The sequence below is a fragment of the Geotrypetes seraphini genome, chromosome 7 (genome assembly GCF_902459505.1).
Source record: "Geotrypetes seraphini chromosome 7, aGeoSer1.1, whole genome shotgun sequence".
NCBI classification, from domain to species: Eukaryota; Metazoa; Chordata; class Amphibia; order Gymnophiona; family Dermophiidae; genus Geotrypetes; species Geotrypetes seraphini.
This window is the reverse complement of record NC_047090.1, coordinates 90,827,480-90,852,311: the sequence shown is the minus strand read 5'-3', so window position 1 is coordinate 90,852,311 and position 24,832 is coordinate 90,827,480. Positions and strand designations below refer to the sequence as shown.

Below are 24,832 nucleotides of genomic sequence, written 5' to 3'. Positions count from 1 at the left end.
TGCAAAATAAAAGCCATTTGGACTTTAAAGATAAAATGAGGTGGAAAAGGGCTTACTGCTCCACGCCTGTTATGATTTTCAGGCCGGTACTTCTTTAGAAAGCGAAATTTCTCAAGATAGTGAAAGTCATGAGTAAAGGGGGAGGGGGGCATCCCAGGTGAGAAAATAGAAACGATCAGAGAATATTGATTCGGGAGCCACCAAAGAAAGAAATGGGATTTGTAGAAATTAAGGCGCCCGAGAAGTGTCCCAACCTAGGGCTATTTTGCCGTAGTTTGATCATATCTACTGCCAGTGAAGGATGGCTCAGTTGTAGAGGTACAAACAAACAATATTCAGCCAACTGGCTGGGCTCTGTAGAAGCCAAGCCTTTAGTAAAATACAACACACACACACATACAATGTTTCAATATTTATACAGCTTGTCAAGACTGCAGAAGCTTTGCTTCCTCCTCATTTCCATTTAGCAAATATTTTAACACGTCCCAAACTTTTGACTGCAGGCTGACGGGCGAAAAACCACATTATCCTTAATTACAAGCCCGTTCCGGTACCTTTTCAATGGCAAAACTTGAATGTGCTCTGATATAATGATCAAAACACGCTGGCTTTGGTGCGCCTTTGGGTCCACCCCTCACCCTTCTCAAAAAAAAAAAAAGAGAGAAAACACCTGTTACCTTTTTCAGCTTCATGCTTTTCCTTGGCGGTCGCTTTAAAGAAATGGCTTTGTAAATGTATTTGTTTATTTCTTTCTGAGAATCCTATCATAATTACACAATTGTAGGTAACCCCCCCACCCCCCTCCCCATACACCCTATTTGAAATCATTTTATAAAAGACAATGCTCCACTAACGCCTTTCAGTACACAAATTTATAAAGTTAGCTTACAAAACAGAGATTTTTTTAAAAATAATCAATTTTGTCTTTCCTTAAAGAACCACATTACTGTAATATATCTTTATTTTTCCTAGCCTCCCCCCCAAAAAATGTTTATTGATAGTAAGCTGTAGATGTCTGATTAATGTGTCAGCTTGGATTCCTTCAGGCATTAACTGGGAAGCGTAGAGGATGAATTCCCGCCCTGACAGCCCCTAAACATTCCAAGTAAGCATTACTATTATCATATAATTTCCCCCCTCCCCCCTTTTGTCTTCTAATCTTGACTACATCATCCAAGGAAAGTTTCCAAGCCTTATTATATTTGGCTTGTTTAAAATTTATTTTCTCTTCTAGCCAGCAGCTCGCTTTCTCCTTTGTAACGTCTCAAGTTCTGTAAAAGAGCTTTTTGTTCCAGCAGCTGAACATGCCCACAAGCTTCTGTGGGAGGTGGTTATTCAGGCACTTGAATAATGTTTTCTAAAGAAATCTATGTATTGGGAGCTTTCAGAGGCACCCACCTTGCTTTTACTCTTCATTTACTGCACATAAAAATATTTAAATCTAAAGACCCCTTTTCTTTTAAACTCCCCTTATAAAAAAAATATGTAAATACCAAGGACTATGTTATAAGCTAGCTAGCAGTTTCTTTTTGTGTGTGTATGTGGGGGGGGGGGTGAGGGGGAGTGTAGGGGGTGCTCTGACAACGCAGTTCTTACATGCACACATAACCCTTTATAAATGTAAATCTGAGGCTCGATTACCATAACTTGCAAAGTTTCATAGTAATTAAATTGAGCCCTGATTGAGGTCTTAAACCACTTATGTAGACAAACTAGAGAGGTGAGGAGTGGCCTTGTGGCAGAGCTCCTGCCCCAAGACCCTGAGGCTCTGGGATCAAATCCCAGCACTGTGCCCTGTGACCCTTGTCACTTAATCCTCCATTGCCCCAGATACAAAATAAGTACCTGCATTCATGTAAACCACTTTGAATGTGTAACCACAAAAAAAAGCAGTATACAAGTTCAGCCGCCCCCCTCCAAAGGTCTCCCCCTTCAAGAGCAATTTTTGTTAGCGGTCACAGCCTTGCCCTACATGTTTCTCCATGCTAAGAACAAATATGGGACTTTTTTTTTTTTAAGGTGTTTATTTTTCTTTAGAAATTAGGAGTTGGAGTGGCATGTGTTAGTGGAAAGGCTATGGGCAGAATAAAGTTTATATTTTTATTTGCAAGGAAGGATAACCATGTACAACCCATCTATGTCTTTACCACCTCAAGTGACATAATGATACTGAGCTCATGAAAAATCATAAACTTTATGTCACTACACCTCATACGCAGTCTGGTCTTCTGAGTTTGTGTCCTCAGATAAACATCTCAGTTTACACAGAAAACTGTATAAATGCATATTATAAATATATTCATAAATATGTCTGTGAATAGAGAAAAGGGATTCTTGGATCTTTTTTATTCTCCACCCCTCATCCCCCCTTATCAAGCTGTGCTAGAGGTTTGCAGCGCTGGCTGGTGCGGTAAATGCTCCAACGCACATATAATTTCTCTGAGTGTCAGAGCATTGAACTCACCAGCCTGTACTAAAATCCTCTAGCGTAGCTTGATAAAAGCGGGCCTCCATTTATTCTGCAAACCAGTCTGGACAGGGGGAACTCGCTTCTTCGGATGCAGGGGAGACCAAAGGATTTTGGAGGTATTTGATAGAACATGGTATAAAGGAGCTTCCTCGCCAATCAAGATCATTTCTACTAAAGAACAGCTACGTATAGAAGCTAAAAGAAACACACAAAACAAAAAAGCAAGCGTAACTCTGTTCGGAAGTATCCGTAAATCAGTGATGAAGGAACACAAGTATCGCCAACCCAAGGTGCAGATATGGAGGAATGCAAAAATTGCTGGCAGCCCAACAGCTTCTCTCATTGATGGTGTCAAAAGGGGTGGGAGCCATGGGGCAAGAGGATACCAGTGAGTGAGCTGCACAGGTTATCTGCTATGAACATAAGGAAGGGCAAGTGCTTTCAAACTGGACCGGAGAGCGCAAAGAAATAGAATTTCTGTTGTGTGCCATTTTCCCTAACCAGCCTGGACAGTGGGGACTTGCAGAAGCAGTTCTACTGGCAGGGGAACACAGCAACTTGAACGTCTCATCTTTCAAATGCTGTACCTCTAGATATCCACTTAGGGGCTAATTCTATAAAGGGCGCATAAAGTTAGACGCCAGTCTAAATTTGTAAATTGGCTTCATTATAAACTTTAACAAGCTTATAATAATAAAAAAAAAAATATGAATCGGGCTATAGGTGCCTATCTTATTAGGCGCAATTCCACATAAGGGCCTATCGCATGGTGCCTAAGGGCACCAAACAGTAAAGTATATGTGTAAAGGGGTGAAGAGCGATTTAGACGCCCTTAAACGTGATTCAACTTGCAAGACAATTTTATCAGTTATAGTTTCCACGCTTTGGAACGCTCCTCCGCTGAACATGAGACAAGAACCAAATGCCTCCAAATTTAGGGGTCTTTTTACTAAGGCACGCTAGCTGTTTTAGCGCACCCTAAATGCTAATGCGTCCATAGACTATAATGGACATGTTAGCGTTTAGCGCATGCTAAAATGGCTAGCGCGCCTTAGTAAAAGGACCCCTTAAATCTGACCTAAAAACTTTTCTCTTTAGAGATGCCTTCATTGTATAGATTAAGATTTTGATATCAGCTTACCTGAAGCCTATCTGTACTAGAGAATGACGCGGGGAAAAAATTTGTCCCCGTCACCACCCCATCCCCACGACCACTGTCCCTACCCCGTCCCCTTAACCACTGTCCCCGCGACTACTATCCCCGCAGCATCCATACAAGACTCAGTACTGCAATATTTAGCTTATTCCTTCCTTATAAATCTAAGTTCTGGCTGCTGAATTAGAGAAAGAGATGTTCAGCTGGCAGGGCTTTGTTTATAAATTTTTATCAACACAACTAATATACTACTGTATCCTAAAGCAAAAAATAAAATAAATAAATAAATTTTTTTTCTACCTTTGTTGTCTGGTTTCTGCTTTCCTCATCTTCTCATTCAATTCCTTCCATCCACTGTCTGTCTTCTCTCTGCATCTTCCATTTGCTCTGTTACTGTGCCTCTCCCTTCACCCCCACCCCCCCAATTGGTCTTGCACCCATCTTCTTCCCTCCGCTCCCCCCATAGTCTGGCATCTCTGTCTTCTTCCCTTCCAGCGTCTTCTCCCCACTCTGTCTTCCCCATTTCCCTTCAGCGTCTTCTGCCCACTCTGCCTTCCCCATTTTTTCCCTTCAGCATCTTCTCCCCGCTCTCTGTTCCCCATTTCCTTTCAGCATCTGTTCCTCTCCACCCCCCTTCCGTGTCTGTTCCTTTCTTTTCCACTACCACCCTTCCCTCTCGCCACCTCACCGCCCTTCAGTACCCCTCGCGCGGCACGAGAATCTCCCTCCCTCCCCCTTACCTTCGCGGCATGTTTTAAGTTACTTTCTAGAGTAACTTGCTCAAGCCAGCCGAGCCTGCCTGCAGTCACGGGCATCTGTGGGCAGAAGCTTCTTCTCTGACGCAACCAGAAGTTACATCAGAGGAGAAGCTTCTGCCCACAGACACACGTGATTGCAAGCAGGCTCGGCCAAAGTTACTTTAGAAACTAACGTGCCGCAAAGGGGGAGGGAGGGAGATAGATTCAGCTAGCATGTTTTCTCCCATAATTGCGGGGACATGGCCATTCACCGCTGCATGGGGCGGTGGATGGCCTTGCCCCGTGCCCGCAGTGAGCACTCCCCACCCCCCACCCCCACCGTTTTGGGTAACAGCCACCGTGTCATTCTCTAATCTGTACCCTTTTATGGTTTTTCTTTCCCCAGGCCATTTTTTATTCTTTGAAATGATGTAACCCTAGCCGGTCCCCCTTTTTATTTTAAAGAGTTTGTATTAACCTCCCTTGTAAGTATATTTTCTTTTTGTATTAACCTCCATTGTAAGTATATTTTCTTTTTTAAACCATGTTTTAATGTAAACCGCTTAGGTCAGTGGTCTCAAACTAGCGGCCCAGGGGGCTACATGCAGTCCGGCAGGTACTATTTTGAGGCCCTCAGTATGTTTATCATAATCACATAAGTAAAATAAAATAGTTTCTTGATCATATGTCTCTTTAGCTATAAATTACAATATTATTATTAAGACTTAGCCAAAAGGAAAGATTTATAAAGTATAAAGAGTTTTACCTCATGCAAAATTGTCATTTTTTAATAAGACATTAACTATTTTTTCTGAGGCTCTCCAAGAACCTACAAATCCAAAATGTGGCCCTGCAAAGGGTTTGAGTTTGAGACCACTGGCTTAGGCTGTTAAAAGTGGTATATCAAGCAAAAATAAACTTGAAAACTTAAAGGACTTAGGTGCCTATAATGTCAGCCTTTAAAACCCTGACCCACATTACAGGTGCCTAAGTTTAAACCCCCTTTTTAACTAACGCATAGTTTGGGTTTTAGTGCCAATAACGGCAGATAACTGCTCCGACGCTCATAGGAATTCTATGAGCGTCGGGGCAGTCACTAAAACCCAAACTATGCGTTAGTAAAAGAGGGGGGGGGGTAAGTTAGGCGCCGCTAACTGCGATTCTGTGATAGGCACCTAACTTTAGGCGCTAATTATAGAATCTGGCCCTTATTGTCTCTGTAGCATCCTGAAAATCTATTCACTGAGCTCCAAGCTGCTACTTTGCAGATATGTTCTACTGATGCTTGAGCTTACTCCGCAACGGATGTAGTGACTGACTTTGTAGTGTGAGCTCTGAAGCCTGTTTGCAGCACATTTGCTGGTAACTTTAACTGCTTCTAGAATATAGGTGGGTCTTTTATTTTGCACTTAACGCGCAATAACAGCAAAACTTAAAATTGTTGGAAGCATGCCCAGCATGGAAAACTGCATGAATGCATGTAAGCCTGGTTACAATTAACATGGATGTACTTAGCGCCTCATATTGAGAAGACACTAATTGAAACTGCAATATGTACGATGCGCTAAGTGTAGTATACAGTCCGGTCCCATTCTCTGCCCATGCCACCGCTGTAACAGTTGGCACACTGTGTGGCAGCAGTTAAGAGCACTAATGTGCATGATAACTGCTTCGTGCACTTTAGTAAGAGCCTCCATAGTATTTTACCAACTTTAATATAAACAATTTTAGAAGCAGGCAATTCTCGTAAGCGCCCTGCATAAACTGGTCTGACTTACAACAAAACACTTGTTAGGCTTACATACATTTTCAACATTCTGATATTAACGGAATGAGACTGCTTCTCTTTCCAAATTCTTTGGATGCAAAGTGACATTTCATGTCATTTTATTTATTTCTTCCATACTATACCCCCTAATATACAAGTACTTCCCAGTGTGGTTCACACAAAAAATATAAAATTACATAATTAAACAATTAAAAAAACCAACATTTAAAAAATCTCAACCCAGCTCTTCCAGTTACACCAGCTAAATCCCATTACTCAGCATTCTTCAGCCTTACTGCATCATGAGTACCTTACTTCATTCTAAATGTCTTTTGGAAGGAAGACTGAAGACTGTGATAGTTCTTTGAGGAAGACTGTGGAAAAAAATGATAGTTCTTTGAGCTCCTATATTCTTTAGGCAGAGTAAACAGTAATAAAAAAAAGAGTCTTAATGGCTGCACAATAAGTGAGGAAGAGATAGACAAAGAGGTTTAAAAGGCAGCTAAAAACTACAGGTAAGTCATACATGGCAAGGGGATTGACAAAACCAAAGGTATGACCTAGATAACATTTGGAGGGAAAGCCAGATCCATGTGTCAATAACCCTTCTTATGATCATCTTTCAAAGTAGACCATTTTAACCCCAAATGGAAGCCTTGAAACAATAAATAGCATGGATGGAAGTTTTTATGGGATTATCCTAGCACCAGTGGAAAAATCTTGTTCAAACGGAGCAGCAGACTCTTTTTACAGGTTTTCTTGATTTAAAAAACTGTGGCCACTTCACAAAGCATCCTATCTTCTTGATTTCTAAACCATGAGATGCATTGGGACAGGGCATCTTTCTTTGGGGTAGTTTTCTATTGAGATGAATGATACACAAGATGCACCCTTATTTATTCAGAGTGACGTGCTGTGAAACTGCTTGGAGAATATTTTGTGGCGTGTGGCAGCTGTGCTGGGACTGTTTCAATGTGCAGGGAGTGGAAGTGCATGATTTCCCCTTCTCAGTCTGTACTGCTGTACACATTTGTGGAATTGTATTCTGTAATTTTTTTTTTTTTTTTTTTAGAAGAATATGTAAATGAGCCTTATTACTATTTGTGTGCAGTCATGTGCTCTGTTTGTTTGTTCAAGGGAGACATTCCTTTCCCCTTTAGCGTTGCTTCCCCTGCCTGGGAAGGAAGGAGATGGAGAACAGTGGTTTTGCTACCTGTATCTAACAGATCTTTGATCGGAACAGATGTTTCTCAGAGGTTATTTTTCCTTTTGACTTTTCTGAGCTATGTCTGCTTTGTCAACCTCTGGTAGGTCCTTCACAAAGTTGACTAGGCAGAGGTCAAAAATAATTTTTTCATCAAACATTAGTCATTAGTCGCTGTTTAAATGATATATTGGCTAATTACATTTAAGCATGGTGATCACCAAAGTTTTTGCCCTGGAAGTGAGATACTGCATGGTAGAATGTATTAGGAAGTCACCTAGATGCCATGTGGAGGAGTGAAATAATTATTTTTATGGGAATATGCTTCTTTCTCCCCTTTAACAGTTCTGTTGCAGCTTTTCAAACATATTCTGGCAACACTGTAAGTTGTACAAGGGGAAGAAATTATTTTGTTTCGTTTTATTTTGAATCAGCAGCTTCCTCTGGCTCCTTTATACGTCCCGCTGAGGAAGAACCAGTGTTGTCACTCCAGCTGCTAAGAGATTTTCTTTCTTTCTTTTAATTTATTAACCATCTTTTTTGAAGATGGCCATATGAAGGTAGACATATGTATCATAAACCAAGAAAAGGGGCCAAGTCTTAGAAACTGAGTTATTCAGCTAGCTAAGTAATCAAGAAGATGCTGATTCAAATGCTACAAACCACATCTTTCTATCATTTTATTTGCCAGAGATATACCGTTTCAATTAACAAAAATTTTTAGTTATACATAGAACCCAACTGACATTGTTGCCTCGTTTCTCAAGTAAGCGTGCACTAAGACTTTGATACCTTTTCTTAGATTGTGACACGTATATATTCTTCCCCATGTTTGTCTACATACCTAAAGTTGGTACAGTTTTGCCATAACAGTCCTGGGCCAGGGCTCTTTCCAGAACCTTGCAAACATGGACCCAAATCTGGTCTTTAGGTGTCATCCTTAATCAAACACTATTACTACTACTTATCATAGAGACATGATGGCAGATAAAGGCTAAATGGCCCATCCAGTCTGCCCATCCACAGTAACCATTATCTCCTCCTCTCTCTAAGAGATCCCATGTGCCTATCCAATGCTTTCTTGAATTCAGACACAGTCTCTGTCTCCACCACCTGCATCTACCACCCTTTCTGCAAAAAAAAGTATTTCCTTAGGTTACTCCTGAGTTTATCACCTGATAACTTCATCCTAGGCCCTCTCATTCCAGAGCTTCCTTTCAAATGAGAGAGACTTGGCTCATGCGCATTTACATCACATAGGTATTTAAACGTCTCTATCATATCTCCCCTCTCCCGCCTTTCCTCCAAAGAATACAGATTGAGATTTTTAAGTTTGTCCCCATGTACCTTATATAACACAAACAAAAAGGCAGAACCAGTCTAAGGGTTCTGAGAGTGGTAACCCAATGATGAATAGACCTGTGAGAGCCAACACAACTTTATATAAAATAATGCTAAATATTAGTGAAATTGGGTAACCTCAGTGTGGAGGGTCAGCGAAAGGAGAATTTCTCCAGTGCTTCACACAACAAGGCAAAGGCAAACATACCCCTGCCTGCACACCATCATCGGTTACCTCATGTGTGCTTAAATCAAAATGTGTGACAAACCACAGTGAAGTAACTAATAACACACAGGTGACAATCAATCATTGAAACCACTCTAAGAACCCCCCCAGCCAACTCACCCAAAAAAGCAACAGACTTAGCTTCAAATAGTCTTCATGAGTCTTTCTGAAGAAGCAGGGGGTGACATGATAGTCCAAACACCCCTAGATACCAGGTTCAACCAAGCCCAGTTTCGGGAGCTCAGCGTCCCTTCATCAGGAACCCGTAGGCGATGATTATCAATAACACAAGTCTGAGCCGGCTGGGAGGAGGGCAGAGCTTGGACTTCTGTTATTGATAATCATCGCCTACGGGTTCCTGATGAAGGGACCAACCAATCCGGAAGCACGTTTTCTAAAAAAAAAAAAAAAAAAATGAGGGCAATGAATGGCACCTTCATTTACGGCGCCGGTGTCACACTTACAGAAGCACTTTGGGGCACCTAAGGATGCCAGAAGTGGCGTAGGCATCCTTAAGTGCCCCTAGGTGCTTCTGTTAGCATAATACTGGTGCCTTAAAGGTAGGCTTCCAAAATGCTGGCCTGCATTTAAAGAGCCAGTGTAAAAAAAAAAAAGCAAAATTTTATAATCAGCGCTGATTCGTGATTGATAATCTATCGGCGGTCGCTTCTTAGGCGGCTGCCAATTTAGGTTTTAACATGTCCTTCTTTTACCACACTGCCACAGATGTGAGTTTTCCCCACAGTTAGATGGAATTGTGCCCTTCCCAGAAATAGTTCCTTCATGCTGCCTGCATCTTCACAGATATGGAAAGAGAAACTGTGGAAAAGAGTTAAGCTTTTGGAGAGATACTAGAGCAAGGTGGTTCATATCCTAGCAGAAGGTATGCTGTGAGGCATCCTTCCCTCTTCTTACTGACAGACAGCTTGCCCAACCAAAATCCCTATTTCAGGGGGTACAACTCAAATAGATATCTGAAACTAACCAAGGCTTTTTCTCCAACCCATCTTCCTAGGTTTGTCACAGCCTGTAGACTCTCTCCCATCCTTTGCTTCCAGCCCTAATCAAAAATTTCCAGGGAGCCACCACAGAAGATTAGGATTTTCCATTTGAGTGTCCTACTAAATTAGTTCTTTAATACATCAGGGGAAGTAAAGTATCTATTAAATGATTTTGATATTACTGTACATAGGGGGTGCATAGGTTAATAGGGTGAGGTGACATCTGCTTTTAGCCTATTTAATAATGACATGTGGAAGAGCATTTTCAATATAAGATCTAATGTTTTGTGGAACATGCACAAAAATCCAGCGAACGTGATCATTTTCAAAACAGAATGTCCATCTTTTTGTATCCAAAACTGACATTTCTTAGATATGTTTATGAACAATGTGTCAATCTTTTTTAACCATTTAAAAAAATGTTCAAAAGAAAACTGCACAAAACAAGCCATTGGGATGTAGGAAGAGCCAGAATTTTTAGTAGACTGGCCACATAAACATCCCAGCAGAGGGGCATCCACTGGATTTCAGAAACATCACCATTCTCTGTTTTAGATTCAAACGGTTTCTCTGTTTTAAAAGTATTTCTATTAATTTACTTGCTAAAGAAGTCAGATTTACCAGCCTGTGGTTCCCTACTTTCTTACTTTCACTTTTGTGGAGAGGGACCACATCTGACCTTCTCCAGTCCTCCGGTACCACTGCCGACTCTAGAGAAGCATTGTAAATGTCAGCCAGTGGAGTCGTCAGAATTATATTAAGTTCTTTCAATACCCTCGGATGTACACCATCTGGCCCCATCGCTTTATCCACCTTTAGTTTACTAGCTCCTCATGAACTTAATCCACTGAAAATCAATCATTGTCTATTACACCTCCATCCCTATTTGCATTTGCCTTCTGTGGTCCTGCACCCAGTGCTTCAGCTGTGAACACAGAACAGAAATATTTGTTAAGCAATTCTGCCTTATCTTTATCAGTTTCTACATGTTTCTTCCCTTCACCTTTGAATTTCACAATGACACTTTTGCAGTTCTTGCTATCACTAATATATCTAAAAAATGTCTTGTCCCCCGTTTTACCTTGCTGGTTATTTTTTTCTTCCATTTGCATTTTTGCTTTCCTGAATACTTGATCAGCCTCTCTTAACTTTTCCCGATATTTTTAACCTGTCTTTCACTTTCTGTGATCTTCTGTAGTTTATGCTTGTGCATAAATAGTGCAATAAATAGTCTTTACAAATTCTAAAAATTTAGTACTTGGTATTTGAAAAAACTTTGTTCTTAGTTTCATGCGTGTTGATTGCAAGAAAAAATATTTCCTAAAAAATATTGATCCTAAAAAATATTGATCCTAAAAAAATATTGATCCTAAAGCTCCGACATGTTTCGCCAAAGGCTTTATCAAGAAGAAGTACCCCCTTCAGTATTGCTCTGCTACATCCCGACTAAACTTCTGAAGTGCCAAGATCTCCATGAACCACGTCCACTAAATCCAACTCAGCCTCTTCCATCACGGCCTCTAGGTCCAGAACCTTGTTTCCATACTTCGAGTATTAGCATATATTGCTTTCCAGACATTACCCCCTTTTCCCATTTGTATAGAGGTATTTAGTGATTCACTTACCTGAGGACTTATACTCACCTGGGGGCTTTGATCACCCTGCCCCAACAATTCTAGTTTAAAGCCCTCTTCAGTAGATTAGTCAGTTGAGATACTTCCCCCAATTATGAGAGCTCAAAATTTGTCTATAATCGGGCCTGTCTGGAATTGTAAACCCATAGTTGGGAACTCTATATGAAATAAATGTGACAAGATTTTTTGATTCCTCTTTAGAGACTGTGACCCAAGGCCCACTTTGATGGTTCCCTTTTCTTTGGAGCTGTTTCCAAATGTGGTGTGGCATCTTTACATTTGAGCTATGAATGACTTGTTTTTAAGCTCAAAAATTAGACTTCTCTCAGATTTATCTAGGGTAACATGAAAGCAGCACCAATAATTCCTGTCTCTGTGCCCTAGAGTTTTGGCACTGGATGTTACCTATTGACTTTGTTTTCCTTGCACCCGTGCATATTTTATTTTTTTCCAGAAGGTGCCCTGTTATTGAGCTGTGATGTTTTATAGTGTTATATCATGCCTTGAGCAAACTGTAAAGGTGGTTAATATATGTGATTTAATATTTCACTAACACTATGGGAGCTGTCCAGCACTACGGGAATGACCAGTTAGACTATTTCTCTGGTTGTATTTCTCCTACATAAGGATGATAATGATGATAATAATTGTTTTGATGCACATTATGAGTTTTTTCATTTTGTATCTTTGAGAAAAATTCATAGTACCTAATCCTCACTAATGTGCTTCTTGTTCTTTTAATGGCAGCATACAAACATTATTTAAAATAGCTGAGCATTCTTATCTGCACTGTTGCTGATACACAGAAGAACTTTTTACTACCTCTTTATGCTTTTTCTTTTTTACATTTTATATATTGATCTGTAAGAGGAGACCAGCAAGGCTGGAAGAGAAGGGGGAGGGGGTGATTTTATACTGGCAGGCTTACTAACAGTTTTCTTCAGGATTCCTTAGTCTTCTCTGCAACTGGAAAGGTAAAACCCCTGTTATTTAGGCTGGTAACAGAGAATAACATGCCACATCTTCACGCAGATTCTTTTATTCAATATGACATTCTCCCTTTCCCGCCAACAGGAAAGAACCACTCCTATCCCTGTGCGATAAAAAGAGAACAAGCGGGAGAGAGAAAGGGAGCTGGGGAAAGAATGCACAGAAAATACCCAGGGGGCTTCCCAATTACAGAAGAGTTTGGAAAGGTGTCTGTATGCTTCATTTGGTTCCAGTGTGCAGCCTCCCTGATCATGTTCGTCCTTACCATAGTTAAGGATGACAGCAGCCAGGCTGCTCAGCCTCTGGATTTTAATTCTACTTCCTTGCTCTTTTCCTGGCATGTCTGTCAAGCTGGAGCCTGGGTTTTCACCTCTCCTCCCTGGTTTGTGGGCAGAATGGCTATTTATAACCACCTGTCAAGGGATTTATGGTGGACGCAAGACAGGATACTTTGTCTCTTCCTCAAACCCCAACCCCCATCTGCAACCTCCTTCCCAGACTAGGTAAACATTGCACTGAAATGGTGCCCTAAAAAGAGCCCCATGCTCAAATGGGTTCCCTCAGTTGGTTACGGTCATTCTGTGGGTCTTTTGACACAATGCATCCATAAAGGAGGAAACAATAGCCGAAGAATAGCTTGTTCCCCATGGCAGTGATTCTCAAACCTGGCCTGAGGAAACCCCCAGCCAGTCATATTTTCAGGATATCTACAATGAATATGCATGAGGTAGATTTGCATACCAAGGAGGCAGTATATGCAAATCAATCTCATGAATATTCATTATGAATATCCTGAAAACCAGACCTGCTAGGCTCGGGACAGGATTGGGAATCACTGCTCCCTTGCACTGACATCATCAAAGTAGGAGGGACAGGTTTGCACTGCATCAGTTAGGGGCCTGTTGTACAGGATGCACTTGGCACTTGTGATGCTCTTGATTGTGGCTAAAAATCATTTAATACAAAACTGGCAGCATGGGGAAGTTGTGAGCATGTTCTCTTGCACAGACAAGATAAAGTCAGTCATATTTCAGGCTGTTAGCAGAAAAAGAAAGCCACAGCATGCATCATTATGAAGGAGGAAACTTTGCAGGTAGAAAATGTTTTCTTAAACTTCTCAGGCATCCTTGACTGACAAGAGGCTAAGAACGTCAACAGAGATTCAATACTTTTTGCTAGTCCACTTGTTTTCCAGCAGCCTTTTTCTAGGTACGGGTGATAAACCTCATGATTAGGCCACAATATGTTGCCTTCTAGTTTGTCACTAGACCGCTAATGGCGGATAGGCCAATGGTTAGAGCAGCAGGCTCAGAATCAGAAAAACTGAGTTTAAATCCCACTGCAGCTTCTTGGGGTCTTGGACAAGTCACTTCACTCTTCTCTCAGGTACAAACTTAGAATGTAAGCCCTCCAAAGACATGAATACAAACACTGCACCTGCATATTATTTTCTTTGAACTACTGTATTGAGAAAGGTGTTAGTAAAATCCAGATCTCCCATGCTACCTCAGAAGAATATCCAGTGTAGCAGCCCTGGCCATGACTTTGGGAGAGTTAACAGTGGCTGTGATCTCCACAGCGGACTCTTGAATACAAAAAGGAATCTCTATTTTAAGTAAAATTCTCAAGATGGCTAGGAAGCCCTCTAAGCTGGAACTTCATTTTACCTAGCACCTTTAATTACTCCCTATGTTCCACCCAGAACCTTTGGATATGCACAAGATTGTTGCCTATCTATTCTTCTCAGCTCCTGAGCCTCTTTGGCCTCCACAAGACAGAGCACTTTTTTCTATGCCACCCCAATCTTTTGAAATGCAGTACCATTTGTGCTTCATGTAGAGCCCTCCTATAATAAATCCCAGATTGCTCTAAAGTCTCACCTATTCACTCAAGCCTTTGAAAGTTTAGATTTAAGGTTTATTGTTATATTCTGACTATAACAAAGTGGAGTACAAAGCAACACACATAGACACACAAATATTTTTTTAAAAAATCAATACAACAAACATCAAACATAATTAAAACATACCCACTTCTTCCCCCTGCATAATTTACACAATCCCAACTTAATAAATCCCACCTCTCAAAAACCATCTTAAATACATCTATAATTACATTACATTAGTGATTTCTATTCCGCCATTACCTTGCGGTTCAAGGCGGATTACATAAGGAGTTATTTGGCCATTTAGGAATACATAAGGAGTTATCTGGACATTTCCCGTGGTATTATGGAGTGGAGCGGGTTGCTATTGGGGATTGAGATGATTCTTGCTGTGTTAGTTTGTCTTTAAGGATTTCTTGATTAGCAGGGTTTTACTTCTTTTCTGAAGGATTTGTAGTCTGGGGTCGTGATCAGTAAATTGGAGAATTGGTAATCTAGTTTTGCTGCTTGAGTGGCCAGGAGGCCATCGTACATTTTTTTTCGTTTGACATTTCTGATTGGAGGGTGAGTGAATGGAGTGTGGGTTCTCCTAAGTCTGGTTGCAGCTGTTCAAGTTGGCTGGGCAGTCTCCGTTTATGGTCTTAAATAGTAGACAGTAGAATTTGAATAGTATTCTTCCTTGTATTGGGAGCTATTGTGAATCGAGGTAAGCTGCTGTGATGTGGTCGTGTTTCCTCAGTGAGTAGATAAGTCTCAGAGCTGTGTTTTGTACTGTTTGTAGTTGTTTTATCATGGTTGCGGGGCAGGGGAGATAGAGGATGTTGCAGTAGTCTAGAAGACCCAGGACTAGAGCTGGACCACAAGCTGGAATTGTATTGTATCTATGATTATCAACAGAAATCAATAAATCCAAAAATGGCAATTGCCAAGGGTGAGAAGAGACGGCGAAAGCCAAACTGGAATCACATTGATTGATCTACGCCGAAAAACGATCCAATTCCAACTTCGCACCCAACCACACTACAAGTACATCATCGATACACCGCCTCCAAAACAACATCCCGGAGCAATGTCCCGAAGGGCACAAAAAACTCTCCCCAAACTCGGATACACACAGACACACCACTGTAGGTGCCATTCTCGCCCCACCGCTGCTCCCCCAATCCGAATGCAGAAGCTGTCACCAAATTGGAAACAGCCTCCACCCAGCGCCATACAAGCCAATTTGCTTATAATTTCAATTCCAAACTCTGAATACTATTCAGTTCCTGAAAAAAACATCAGCTCCATATGTGTATCTATGGTGGGTTTTTTTAATATTTGCATTGGAAGCTGATCCACAAAAGTAGTCTTGCAATCAGAATTAGTAACATAGTAGATGACAGCAGATAAAGACCCGAATGGTCCATCCAGTCTGCCCAATCTGATTCAATTTAATTTTTTTTTCTTCTGGGCTCAAGTTTCTTTGACGTACATGAGCATGTAAAGAAACTCTTGGAGTTATTGAGGCACAGTAGGGCATGCTTCTGTATCTAACTCTGTCTCTGTTTCCCTATCCCTAACCTTTTCAGTGTTTTCTAGTCTTTCTATTCATTTTTCTTTCCCGTCAATTGAATTGCACCCCTTTCTGTAAACCAGAGCCACTACCAAGGTCCATTTCACCTTAACCAGGCATGCTGTTGAGGAGTACAGGAAGTAAAGAAGGGGCCACAAATTAGGAGTGTGTGGTGCAGTGGTTAGAGCTACAACCTCAGCACCCTGAGGATGTAGGTTCAAAACCCTCGCTGCTTCTTGTGACCCTGGGCAAGTCACTTAATCCCCTCTTTGCCCCAGGTACACTAGATAGAGTTTGAGCCCGTCGGGTCAGCTAGGGAAATATGATAAAGTACCTAAATGTAAACCACTTAGAGGGGCATAATCGAAAGGGATGTCTAAGTCTGTTTACGTCCAACTCGCAAGTCATCCAAAGTAAAAAACACATTTTCGAAAAATACGTCCAAAATATTTTTTGTTTTGAAAATCGTCTAATTATCCGTCCTGCCAATCTGATCGTCCAAGCCGCTAAATCGTCCATCTTTATACCACATTTTCGTCCAACTTTTCATCCAAGTCCAAAATGCCTAGAACAAGCCCTGTTGGACGTGGGAGGGGTCTGCAAAGTGATGGACTGCACACCCAGACATGCCACCTAAATAGTGGGGTACCTTACAGGGCCCTGCTGTGAACTTCTCAAAAATGGTGCCATGTTTGCTCCTCCCTACAGCTTCCTTAAAGGTGACAGTGAGCCCCCCACACCACCTCCAGAATCCCCTAGACCCACTTATCTACCACCCCAATAGCCCTTATGGCTGCAGGAGCCACTTATATGCCAGTAAAAAAAGGTTTTGGGGGCATATAGGGCAGTGCACATGTTTAAGAATCAATGCAGTGATTACAGGGGCTTATGGGCATGGGTCCTCCTATCTATGGGTCCCTAACCCACCCCCAAGACAACTTAAGCTGTCTCTGTGCTGGACGACTAGGTTTTTCTAAGCCAGGTAATGATGGTCTGGAGGCTGAATTTTAAAGATATTATTAATATTTTTATGGGGGGGGTCGTTGATCACTGGGGTAGTGTGTGGGGGTCTGTATTATGTGTTTTCAGTGCTTATCTGATCAGCTTAGGTGGATTTTACATGGTCTAAGTCACAACGTCCAAGTTCCGTCGATCCCAGGCTGTATAACTTTCAGTTATACATGCTGTATGACTAAGTCTAAGTTGGCCCACGTCCCACCCAACTCCCACCCTTGACACACCTCCCGAAACGCCCTGTTTAGCTTTGGTCGTTCAGCGGCACTCTGAAGGCCTAGGTCGTTTAGAAATACGTCCAAAACCCGCTTTTGGTATCGGCACTTGGACGTATTTGAGACATGTTCGTCCAAGTACCGACTTAGGCCGGTTTTTGGACATATTTTTCTTTCGATTATGAGTCCCTTAGAATATAAGTGGTATATAAATAAATGCCTGTAGGGTTTCTGTGAGACTGGTTCTCCACCCTCCCATGGATCTTCTCCAGCTCCAGCAATAAGCAAGCCAACAACAGCCCACAAACATAGGTGAAATGGAAAAATATTCTGAACCAAAAATATATCAATAGTCTGCTCAGGGACTATGTAGGACAAGTAAGGCTGAATCAAATATGGATCCAGTAGGTCTTGAGCGTGCACAAATGTTCAAAGTCCCATGCTGGTTGACTATGATGCTTCATAGCTATCCCAAAGAAGGCAGATAAGGAAATAAAAATATTGTGGGGAGGGAGGGAAGAAAGGAAAAGTTTAGGGATGCCATGGTACCTGTGGCTTCCCCAGTTCCAATGTTGCCGCAGGGGAGGAAAGTAAGAAAATAAACAACTTGGGGGAGGGGTAGGATAGAAATGTAATTGAGTTAGTTCAAGGTGAATTGCATTCAGTTTTAAATATTGTCCTGTCCCTAGAAAGCTTATAATCTAAGTTTGTACCTGAGGCAATGGGGGGTTACGGCGCCACAATAGGCTTGAAACTTGGCCTCCCTGGTGGTCAGTCAGTCAAAGGTTGATGTAAAATCCAGCACATAAACCACAGACACAACATAGATTTTCAATATCAATAACAGGAAACAGCAGTGTGGTAATGATTTTATTGGAGTTTTATTCACTAGATGTAAAAGAAACCCAAAGAAGCCTGCATGAGGGGCAAACATTAATATCCAAATTTCCAGTGGACACAGAAAAATAAATGTACTTCTTGGTGACAGGTGACAAAGGTGCGCTGACAACCCAGCGCAGACAACTGAATGCAAGGCGGAAGCGCGCTGAAGAAAAACAGTATTTTAAAGGGCTCCGACAGGGGGTGTGTGGGGGGGAACCCCCCCACTTTACTTAAGAGAGATCGCGCTGGCGTTGTAGGGGGTTTGGGGGGTTGTAACCCCCCACATTATACTGAAAACTTCACTTTTTCCCTCGGAGCAGAGGTATGTCAGTCTCATGGTGGGAGGCTTGGTAGGGTTCTGCTGCACAGGGGGATGGGAGGGATGGATAGAAAGATGCTGCACAAGCAGGGCAGGATTAACCAATAGGCCAAGTAGGCACATGCCTAGGGCCCGAAAAGGTCAGGGGGGCCTGATGAAGGAGGGCATCAACATTGTTTTTTTCCAAACGGCGATGGGCCCTCTCCAGCATCGATCGGCAATGCGGGCACGCCCCCCCGATCGGCAACGCGGCCTCCCCCCCCCCATCGACAAAAAGTAAGACAAGCAAGCAACGTGGGTAAGAAAGGCAACGGGAACTGTAACTGTGCAAGTGGTGCTGCTTGCCCAAAGCTTCCCTCTGACGTAGCTTCCTGTTTCTGCCTGGGTGCATGGTGGGGTGAGGCGAGGCAGGGGGCCCGGTGTACTTGTGTGCCTAGGGGCCCTCGACTAATTAATCCTGCCCTGTGCACAAGGGGATGGGTGAGAGAGGAGGAAAAATACTGCACATTGGGGAAGAAAGAGGAAGAATTGGGGTGGAGGAGAGGAAGGGAGAGATCATTGTTGTACATGAAAAAAAAATAAGACATTCCTAAAAGTAAGCCCTAGTGCATTTTTAGACCCAAAATTAATATAAGACACTGTCTTATTTTCAGGGAAACATGGTAGTACTTTTCTTCAGACATGTGCACACCGCACAGTGAAGGCCCCCTTACCGCAGTACCTCCCTGAACTTTCCATAATTAGCATGCATAATCTGCATGCTTAGTTTGAATTTGCATCATGTTACTGCATGGCTGCAGAATATTTAATGGTTTACCGCAGTTTACAGAATATAATAAAAGCAAAATAAAATAAATATAAAAAAGAACTCCATTATTAGATAGTATAGACCTGGCCCATATAAACAGCAAACATACTAAGGAACATTCACTAATCTCACAGTAAAAGCAGTATAACTCAGCCTTTGGCGTGCAGTTCTACAATGTGGATTTCTGCCTGGATCTCTAGCCTAGAGCATGTCTGGTGTGTCTTTCTCCAGGCATTTTACTGCAACTGCGCAACATAAAATGGTTAATTCACTACTGTCCTGAAAGAGGGCTAGCAGGCCTTCCTTGCGGCAGAGCCTCCACCAGGTCTTCCACGAGTCATGACACACACGGTGGGGCTGAAGGAGTTAAAGCACGGCTGTGACGCCACCGTGGGGCGTGTTCGGTCTGCCTGCTGCAGAATCCTCTGTGCAATTTGCTCCTATCAGGGGGGAGCGGGTGGGCGTGCCTGTGTCAGGGGCGGGGTCAGACGGCTCCGGGGCGCTTGACTGCAGCAGGAGGGGTCCCCGTGCTAACTGGACTCGAGATTCAAGCCCAAGAAGGGCTGTACCGCTGCAGACTGGGCGAGTTCGGCGCGTGCTCCCCCCTCCTTGCATTAGTTTCACGATGGCGAGGGAGTAGGCAAACGACTTGGCCTGTAAAGATAATCAGAAAAGAAAGCGGCAGAAGGAGGTCCCTTCACACTGACAGACTCCCATCAGTTTCCTTCCAAGATTCATTGCTCTTCCCTGCAATTGGAGAAGCAAAAAAAAATCCTGACTGGCCACACAGATAGCATGCCACATCTTCATGCAAACTACATTTGTACATATATAGGTATATATGTGTATTGATATAAAATATAAGAAAGAGAGGGGTAGAAAGCCGTGAACTGGTAGAGAAAGGGGAAAGTGTGCGAAGCTGCAACTGAGTGGCGTTGTTGCACCGGGAGGAAAGAGCCGCTCTCGTCCCTGTGTGTGTGTGTGCAAGAGGGGAGCTGGGAGAGCAGCTGGAAAGAATGCACTGAAAAATACTTTCACAGCGACAAGCCCGGGGGATCCGCCACGGCAAACCAGAGCGGACTGGTGCCCCCTCCCTCCGCTGGCCCCTCTCTCTCTCTCTCTCTCCGGTTCCTCTGCCCCCCCCCCTCCCCCCCGTTCGCCCCTCACCCCACCCCGGCGGCCGAGGATGCCAGGGGCCAGGCTGCCCAGGCTCTGGATCTTACCTCCCGGTTTCCATGCTGTTTTCCTGGCATGCCTGTGGAGTCGGAGTCCGGGCTTTCGCCTTTCATCCGCGGCTTACGGACAGCAGAGCTGGTAGCAACAACCTGCCAAAGGAGGACCGCCACCGAGCCGGAGAAAGAGAGCGCAATGCTTTGGCCTGACTACTTTCGCCAGCGCCAGGGCCGTTGCTAGACAGGATAAAACCCCAACTCCTCCCCCCCCCCACAAAAAAGACACCCCCCCCGATACATTTTTTAAAAAAAAGGGGGGTGGTGGGGAGTCATAACTCAAAACACAGAGAGAACGGGAATACCCCCAAGAAGATGGTGCCCGCCAAGCCAAGCTTTCAGCAGGATCCTTCAAGAAGAGAACGGTAACAATTTCTGCTTTGTCCGGTCGCTGTTTGAGCGGTGCCGCTTTTGCTGCAGTGCTTGGAAGTAGCAGGACTGCTCTCTGGGGCTGGAGTGTTGTCTGTGATCAGTGCACAACAGCTGTTCCTGTTACATTTTACAGCTGCTGGGTGGGGGCTTAGAAACGTGCAGAATGGGCATTTGCATCTGGCCGGAGGGGGGTCCCCAAGGTAAAAGCTACACTCGAACTCACCAGTGAGGCACAGTGCAAGGATTCCCTCGGCTAGACAGCAGGCGCCCTCGTTTTGGTTCTTTGGCAGGATGTCTTCTGGGGGGGGGGGGGGAGGGAGGGCGTGAGAAACTGTGAGAGGCCTGCAGTGGCTAGCAGATCATGTGCAACAACTAGGCCGAAACAGACCCTGTTCTGGCTCTGGTACCAGCTGAATTTGTGTGCCTTTGCTTTCCAACAGTCTTCCGAGTTATTTTAACTTGCATCATACACAGAGAATAGCTAAAGAAAGAAAGGTGTACCTTGAGCACTTGATTAATTTCCCCTCATTTTTTTTCCAGTTTAAAACTGGGTAAAAGCAGCCAGCCTGGAGTTTACTTACTAAACTCTCTTAAAGTTCCAGTTGCGTTCCGGGCTCACACAAGATACAGAGGGCCACCTCAACTCCTTTGCCCTTTGAAACCTAGCCAGCAGAATGGATACCGGTTACAGGTGGTTGCCTCTTCAGGTTTTGCTAAGACCCAAGGATTAGGCGGCTTTTAATAAGCGGACTGAATGTTTTGCATCTCATAAAAGCTTTATGTACTATAATTTCATGGGTGTAGGTTGAGAGGAAGGGGCAACACTTCACACCAGCATTAAATTGGAAGAGACACACCGGCCCTAGCCTATCTAATGGGTCCTTTTACTAATGGACTATAATGGATGCGTTAACATTTAGGGTGTGCTAAAACAGCTAGCACGCCTTAGTAAAAGGACCCCTAGATTTTGCTGCTGTTGCTGCTCACACTACCCCATAGCCCAGCATGTCTCCCTTTCGTACCTCCCTTCCTCTGGTGCAGCAAGAGCAGATTTTAAAACAGGGTCCTCGCGCTCCTCTGCCATGTCATGCTGCAGTATCGGGTAGGATGGCAGAGGAGCGTGAGGCCCTGTGAGGGTTGATACCATTTTAAATCTGCTCTTGCTGTGCCAGAGGAAGGGAGGTGTGAAAGGGAGACATTCTGGACTGCATGGGGTTGGGGGAGGTCACATGGAGAAGAGAAAGAGGAAAATATGCTGGTCCTGATGGAGAGGGAAGAGGTTGGACCTGGGGAAGGAAGAGGCGGGAGAGAGAGATGCTGAAGGGGAGGGAAATTGGGCCGGGGGTGAAGAAAAGGAAAAGGTGCTGGATCTGTTGGGGATAATGAAGAAGAGGAGAGATACTGTGGTAGTGGTGATGAAGTAAAGAAGAGGGACCGATACTGGACCTAGTGATAGTGGGGGTGAAGAAGAAGGAAAGATACTGGACATGGTAGGGAGGAGTGATGAAGAGAGTGAGAGATGATGGTAGTGTTGGTGGTGATGGTGAAGAAGAGGGAGAGTTGCTGGACCTTGGGATAGATGGAGAAGAGGGAGAGATGCTGGACCTGGGGGGTGGAAGGAGAGATAGTATCCAGAGGAATTGAGCAAAAGAAAGATGGTGGAAGAAGGGAATATAGGGGAAAATGACATGAGGGGAGGGTCTGAGGAGTGGAAGATAAAGGAGGGAAAAATGGTAAAAGCAAGATGAGGGAGGCTGAGGTAAGGGAAAAGGATGGACAGAGGGGAGAGAAGGGAGAGGGTGGTAAGAAGGAAAACAAGCAAAGAGAGAGGATGAAAAAGGAGATGTAAGGAAAAATTGAAAATGAGGGAATTATGCAGCTGTGGGGAAAGGTGAGTAAGTGGGAAGGTGAAGAGCAAGAAATATGTGTGAGAGGAGAATGGAATAGTATAGGAAAAGCAAGACATGAAACCTATAACATATGCAAAAGAACTATGACAGGATGGAAAAATCTAGACAAAGTTCTGAGAATAACAAAAGTAATAGAAGAAAACTTAGAAATCAAAGGGGGGGGGGGGAATGTGAAAAAAGAAAAAAATAGAGAAAGCCAAGAGAAACGAAAATAAACAATAAAAAAGATGGCAAAGCAATACAACTAGATTAAGAAATAAATACATGTGAAAATCTATTAAAATATACTATTGTACCATCCTGCTGCAAGCCAGGACTGAACAGGTGGGAAAGTTAAGGCTGGTGGTAGCAGGCCTGGGTGAAGGGGATACCGGGTAAGTGATAATGTGTGAAGAAGAGCGTTGGGGGAGGGAGGGGGGGGGAGAAAAAGCTAATAGTTGCTAATATAAGGGGAAGGGAGAAGGGGGAAATTCCTCCCCTCAACCACCGCCACCAATTTTAATTCTTTACAACTCTCCCCCATCGAAACAAAATAGTCAAACTACACCCCCTGATGCTGTTGGGGTTATCTGGCTAGTCTTGTTAGGGAAGTTAGTCCATGCAGTCAGGTATCTGAAAAAAAGAGGATTTACATAAGCACCCGCATTCGCCAAGCCTTTGGTGCTGAAAGAAGTGGGCTTCCCCCCCCCCCTAAGTGAAGACTGAGTGCTGTCTTCTCATATCAGTGCTCTGCACCTTCATTTCCAAACAAAATTAGGCACATGATATTAAAATGGGAAAATAAATGAAATTTTAGAACAGGGAAAAACCTCCTTGCTGCAGCAGCTCAGTGAGATTTAGGGGGAAAAGGCATGCTGTCTGACGTTTTGTACAGGAGCACATTTTGGTGGGTTTTATTATTATTTCCTTAGCGGGAGGGGGGGGGGGGGTGAGGATGGGAGGACTGTGGAATCGGTTCTTTGGTAATAGCATATCAACAGCTTTGCACAGTATTAATTAGCATGGTCTGCCTTAAACCCTGAAAACAGAGGTGGGGTACGTACTGGGTCTATAAGTGTGATGGCCATTGTTTATTGCACTCTACTTTGCAAATGAGTTCCTGTCTGTTAGAGGTGATGTGCAGCTTTAACAAAGACAATCAGAGCGCCATTAAAAGTGTAACCTCTTAAGACCTTTTTGAAGTTAAGTCCTGTTGTTTATGGAAGAATAATCAATGCACTTGTATGGAGATCAAGAAATGCACTTGTCTGACGTTAATACATTACATTGCACATGCTGTGACTCGAACATTGGTAAATTCAGGTCACTTTTATCTCCGTTTGAAATGTTGGAAGTATGCTGTTATGTAATGTATGGTTAATTTGTAGAACAGATGAAAAGAGATGTGTTCCTTAAATACCCATAGCTTGGGGTTCCCCCTCCCCCCACTGTAATAGGAGATAGTATTTTTTTTCCAGTGCAAATCATTGAAAGGAATCAGACTTTAAGAAAGTTATGCAGGACCCAGTTCCAGACTAGAGGCTTTATGGCCAGTCATGGTTTTGAACTTACATCCCAAAACAGTTTGAGATTTTTAGCTCCTTATCTTGACCGTCAAGTGCAATTCTGCAAGGCCCATAATACACCAGGTTGGGGTGGCCAGAAATCTAGGATTTTTCCCAAAATCTCCAGCCTGGAACTGGAAAACTTGATATCTCTGGCATCTTAGATCCTAGTCGGTGGCAGGGCCAAATCTTTGGAAATTTGTTGATTGTTCTCAGAACATTGAGGAAATAAGCTGGCCTGGAAAGGAAAGGGGTGAGAGTGTCTGGAGAGCAAAGAAAAGCAAAAAGGAAAAATAAAGGAAAGAACAAAATAAACAACAAGTAAAGAAACAGTAAAATTCTCTATCTGCTAAAAAATGTTTGTCTAGATCTGGGGTGAGCAACCTTGGGTCCAAGAGGGCCACAACCCAGTAGGGTTTTCAGGATTTCTCCAAGAAACTGAGAGCTAGATGCACTAAACACGGTCGCTAAGACCATGCAAGTCACTGTTGGCTGATTTTTTGGCCGATTGTGGAACAACGATTAATGTTCCAATAAGTCTCCATGGAAATAATTTGCACGGAGCTTCGCCA

The 24,832-nt window shown here is 43.2% G+C and overlaps 1 protein-coding gene across 3 annotated transcripts in view; it reads left to right on the top strand.

The window, feature by feature from the left end:
- The first annotated feature begins 20,704 nt into the window (after positions 1-20,704).
- Positions 20,705-24,832, top strand: part of NPAS3 (neuronal PAS domain protein 3) — a 1,959,780-nt gene continuing 1,955,652 nt past the window's right edge. For 2 of the 3 annotated variants that reach the window (XM_033951270.1, XM_033951266.1), the window contains exon 1: positions 20,714-20,799. In XM_033951270.1, the coding sequence (XP_033807161.1) occupies positions 20,750-20,799 (50 nt within the window). In that variant the 5' untranslated portion in view covers positions 20,714-20,749. Of the gene's footprint in view, positions 20,800-24,832 lie in introns of all 3 variants that reach the window. The other variant, XM_033951269.1, reaches the window with a different exon arrangement.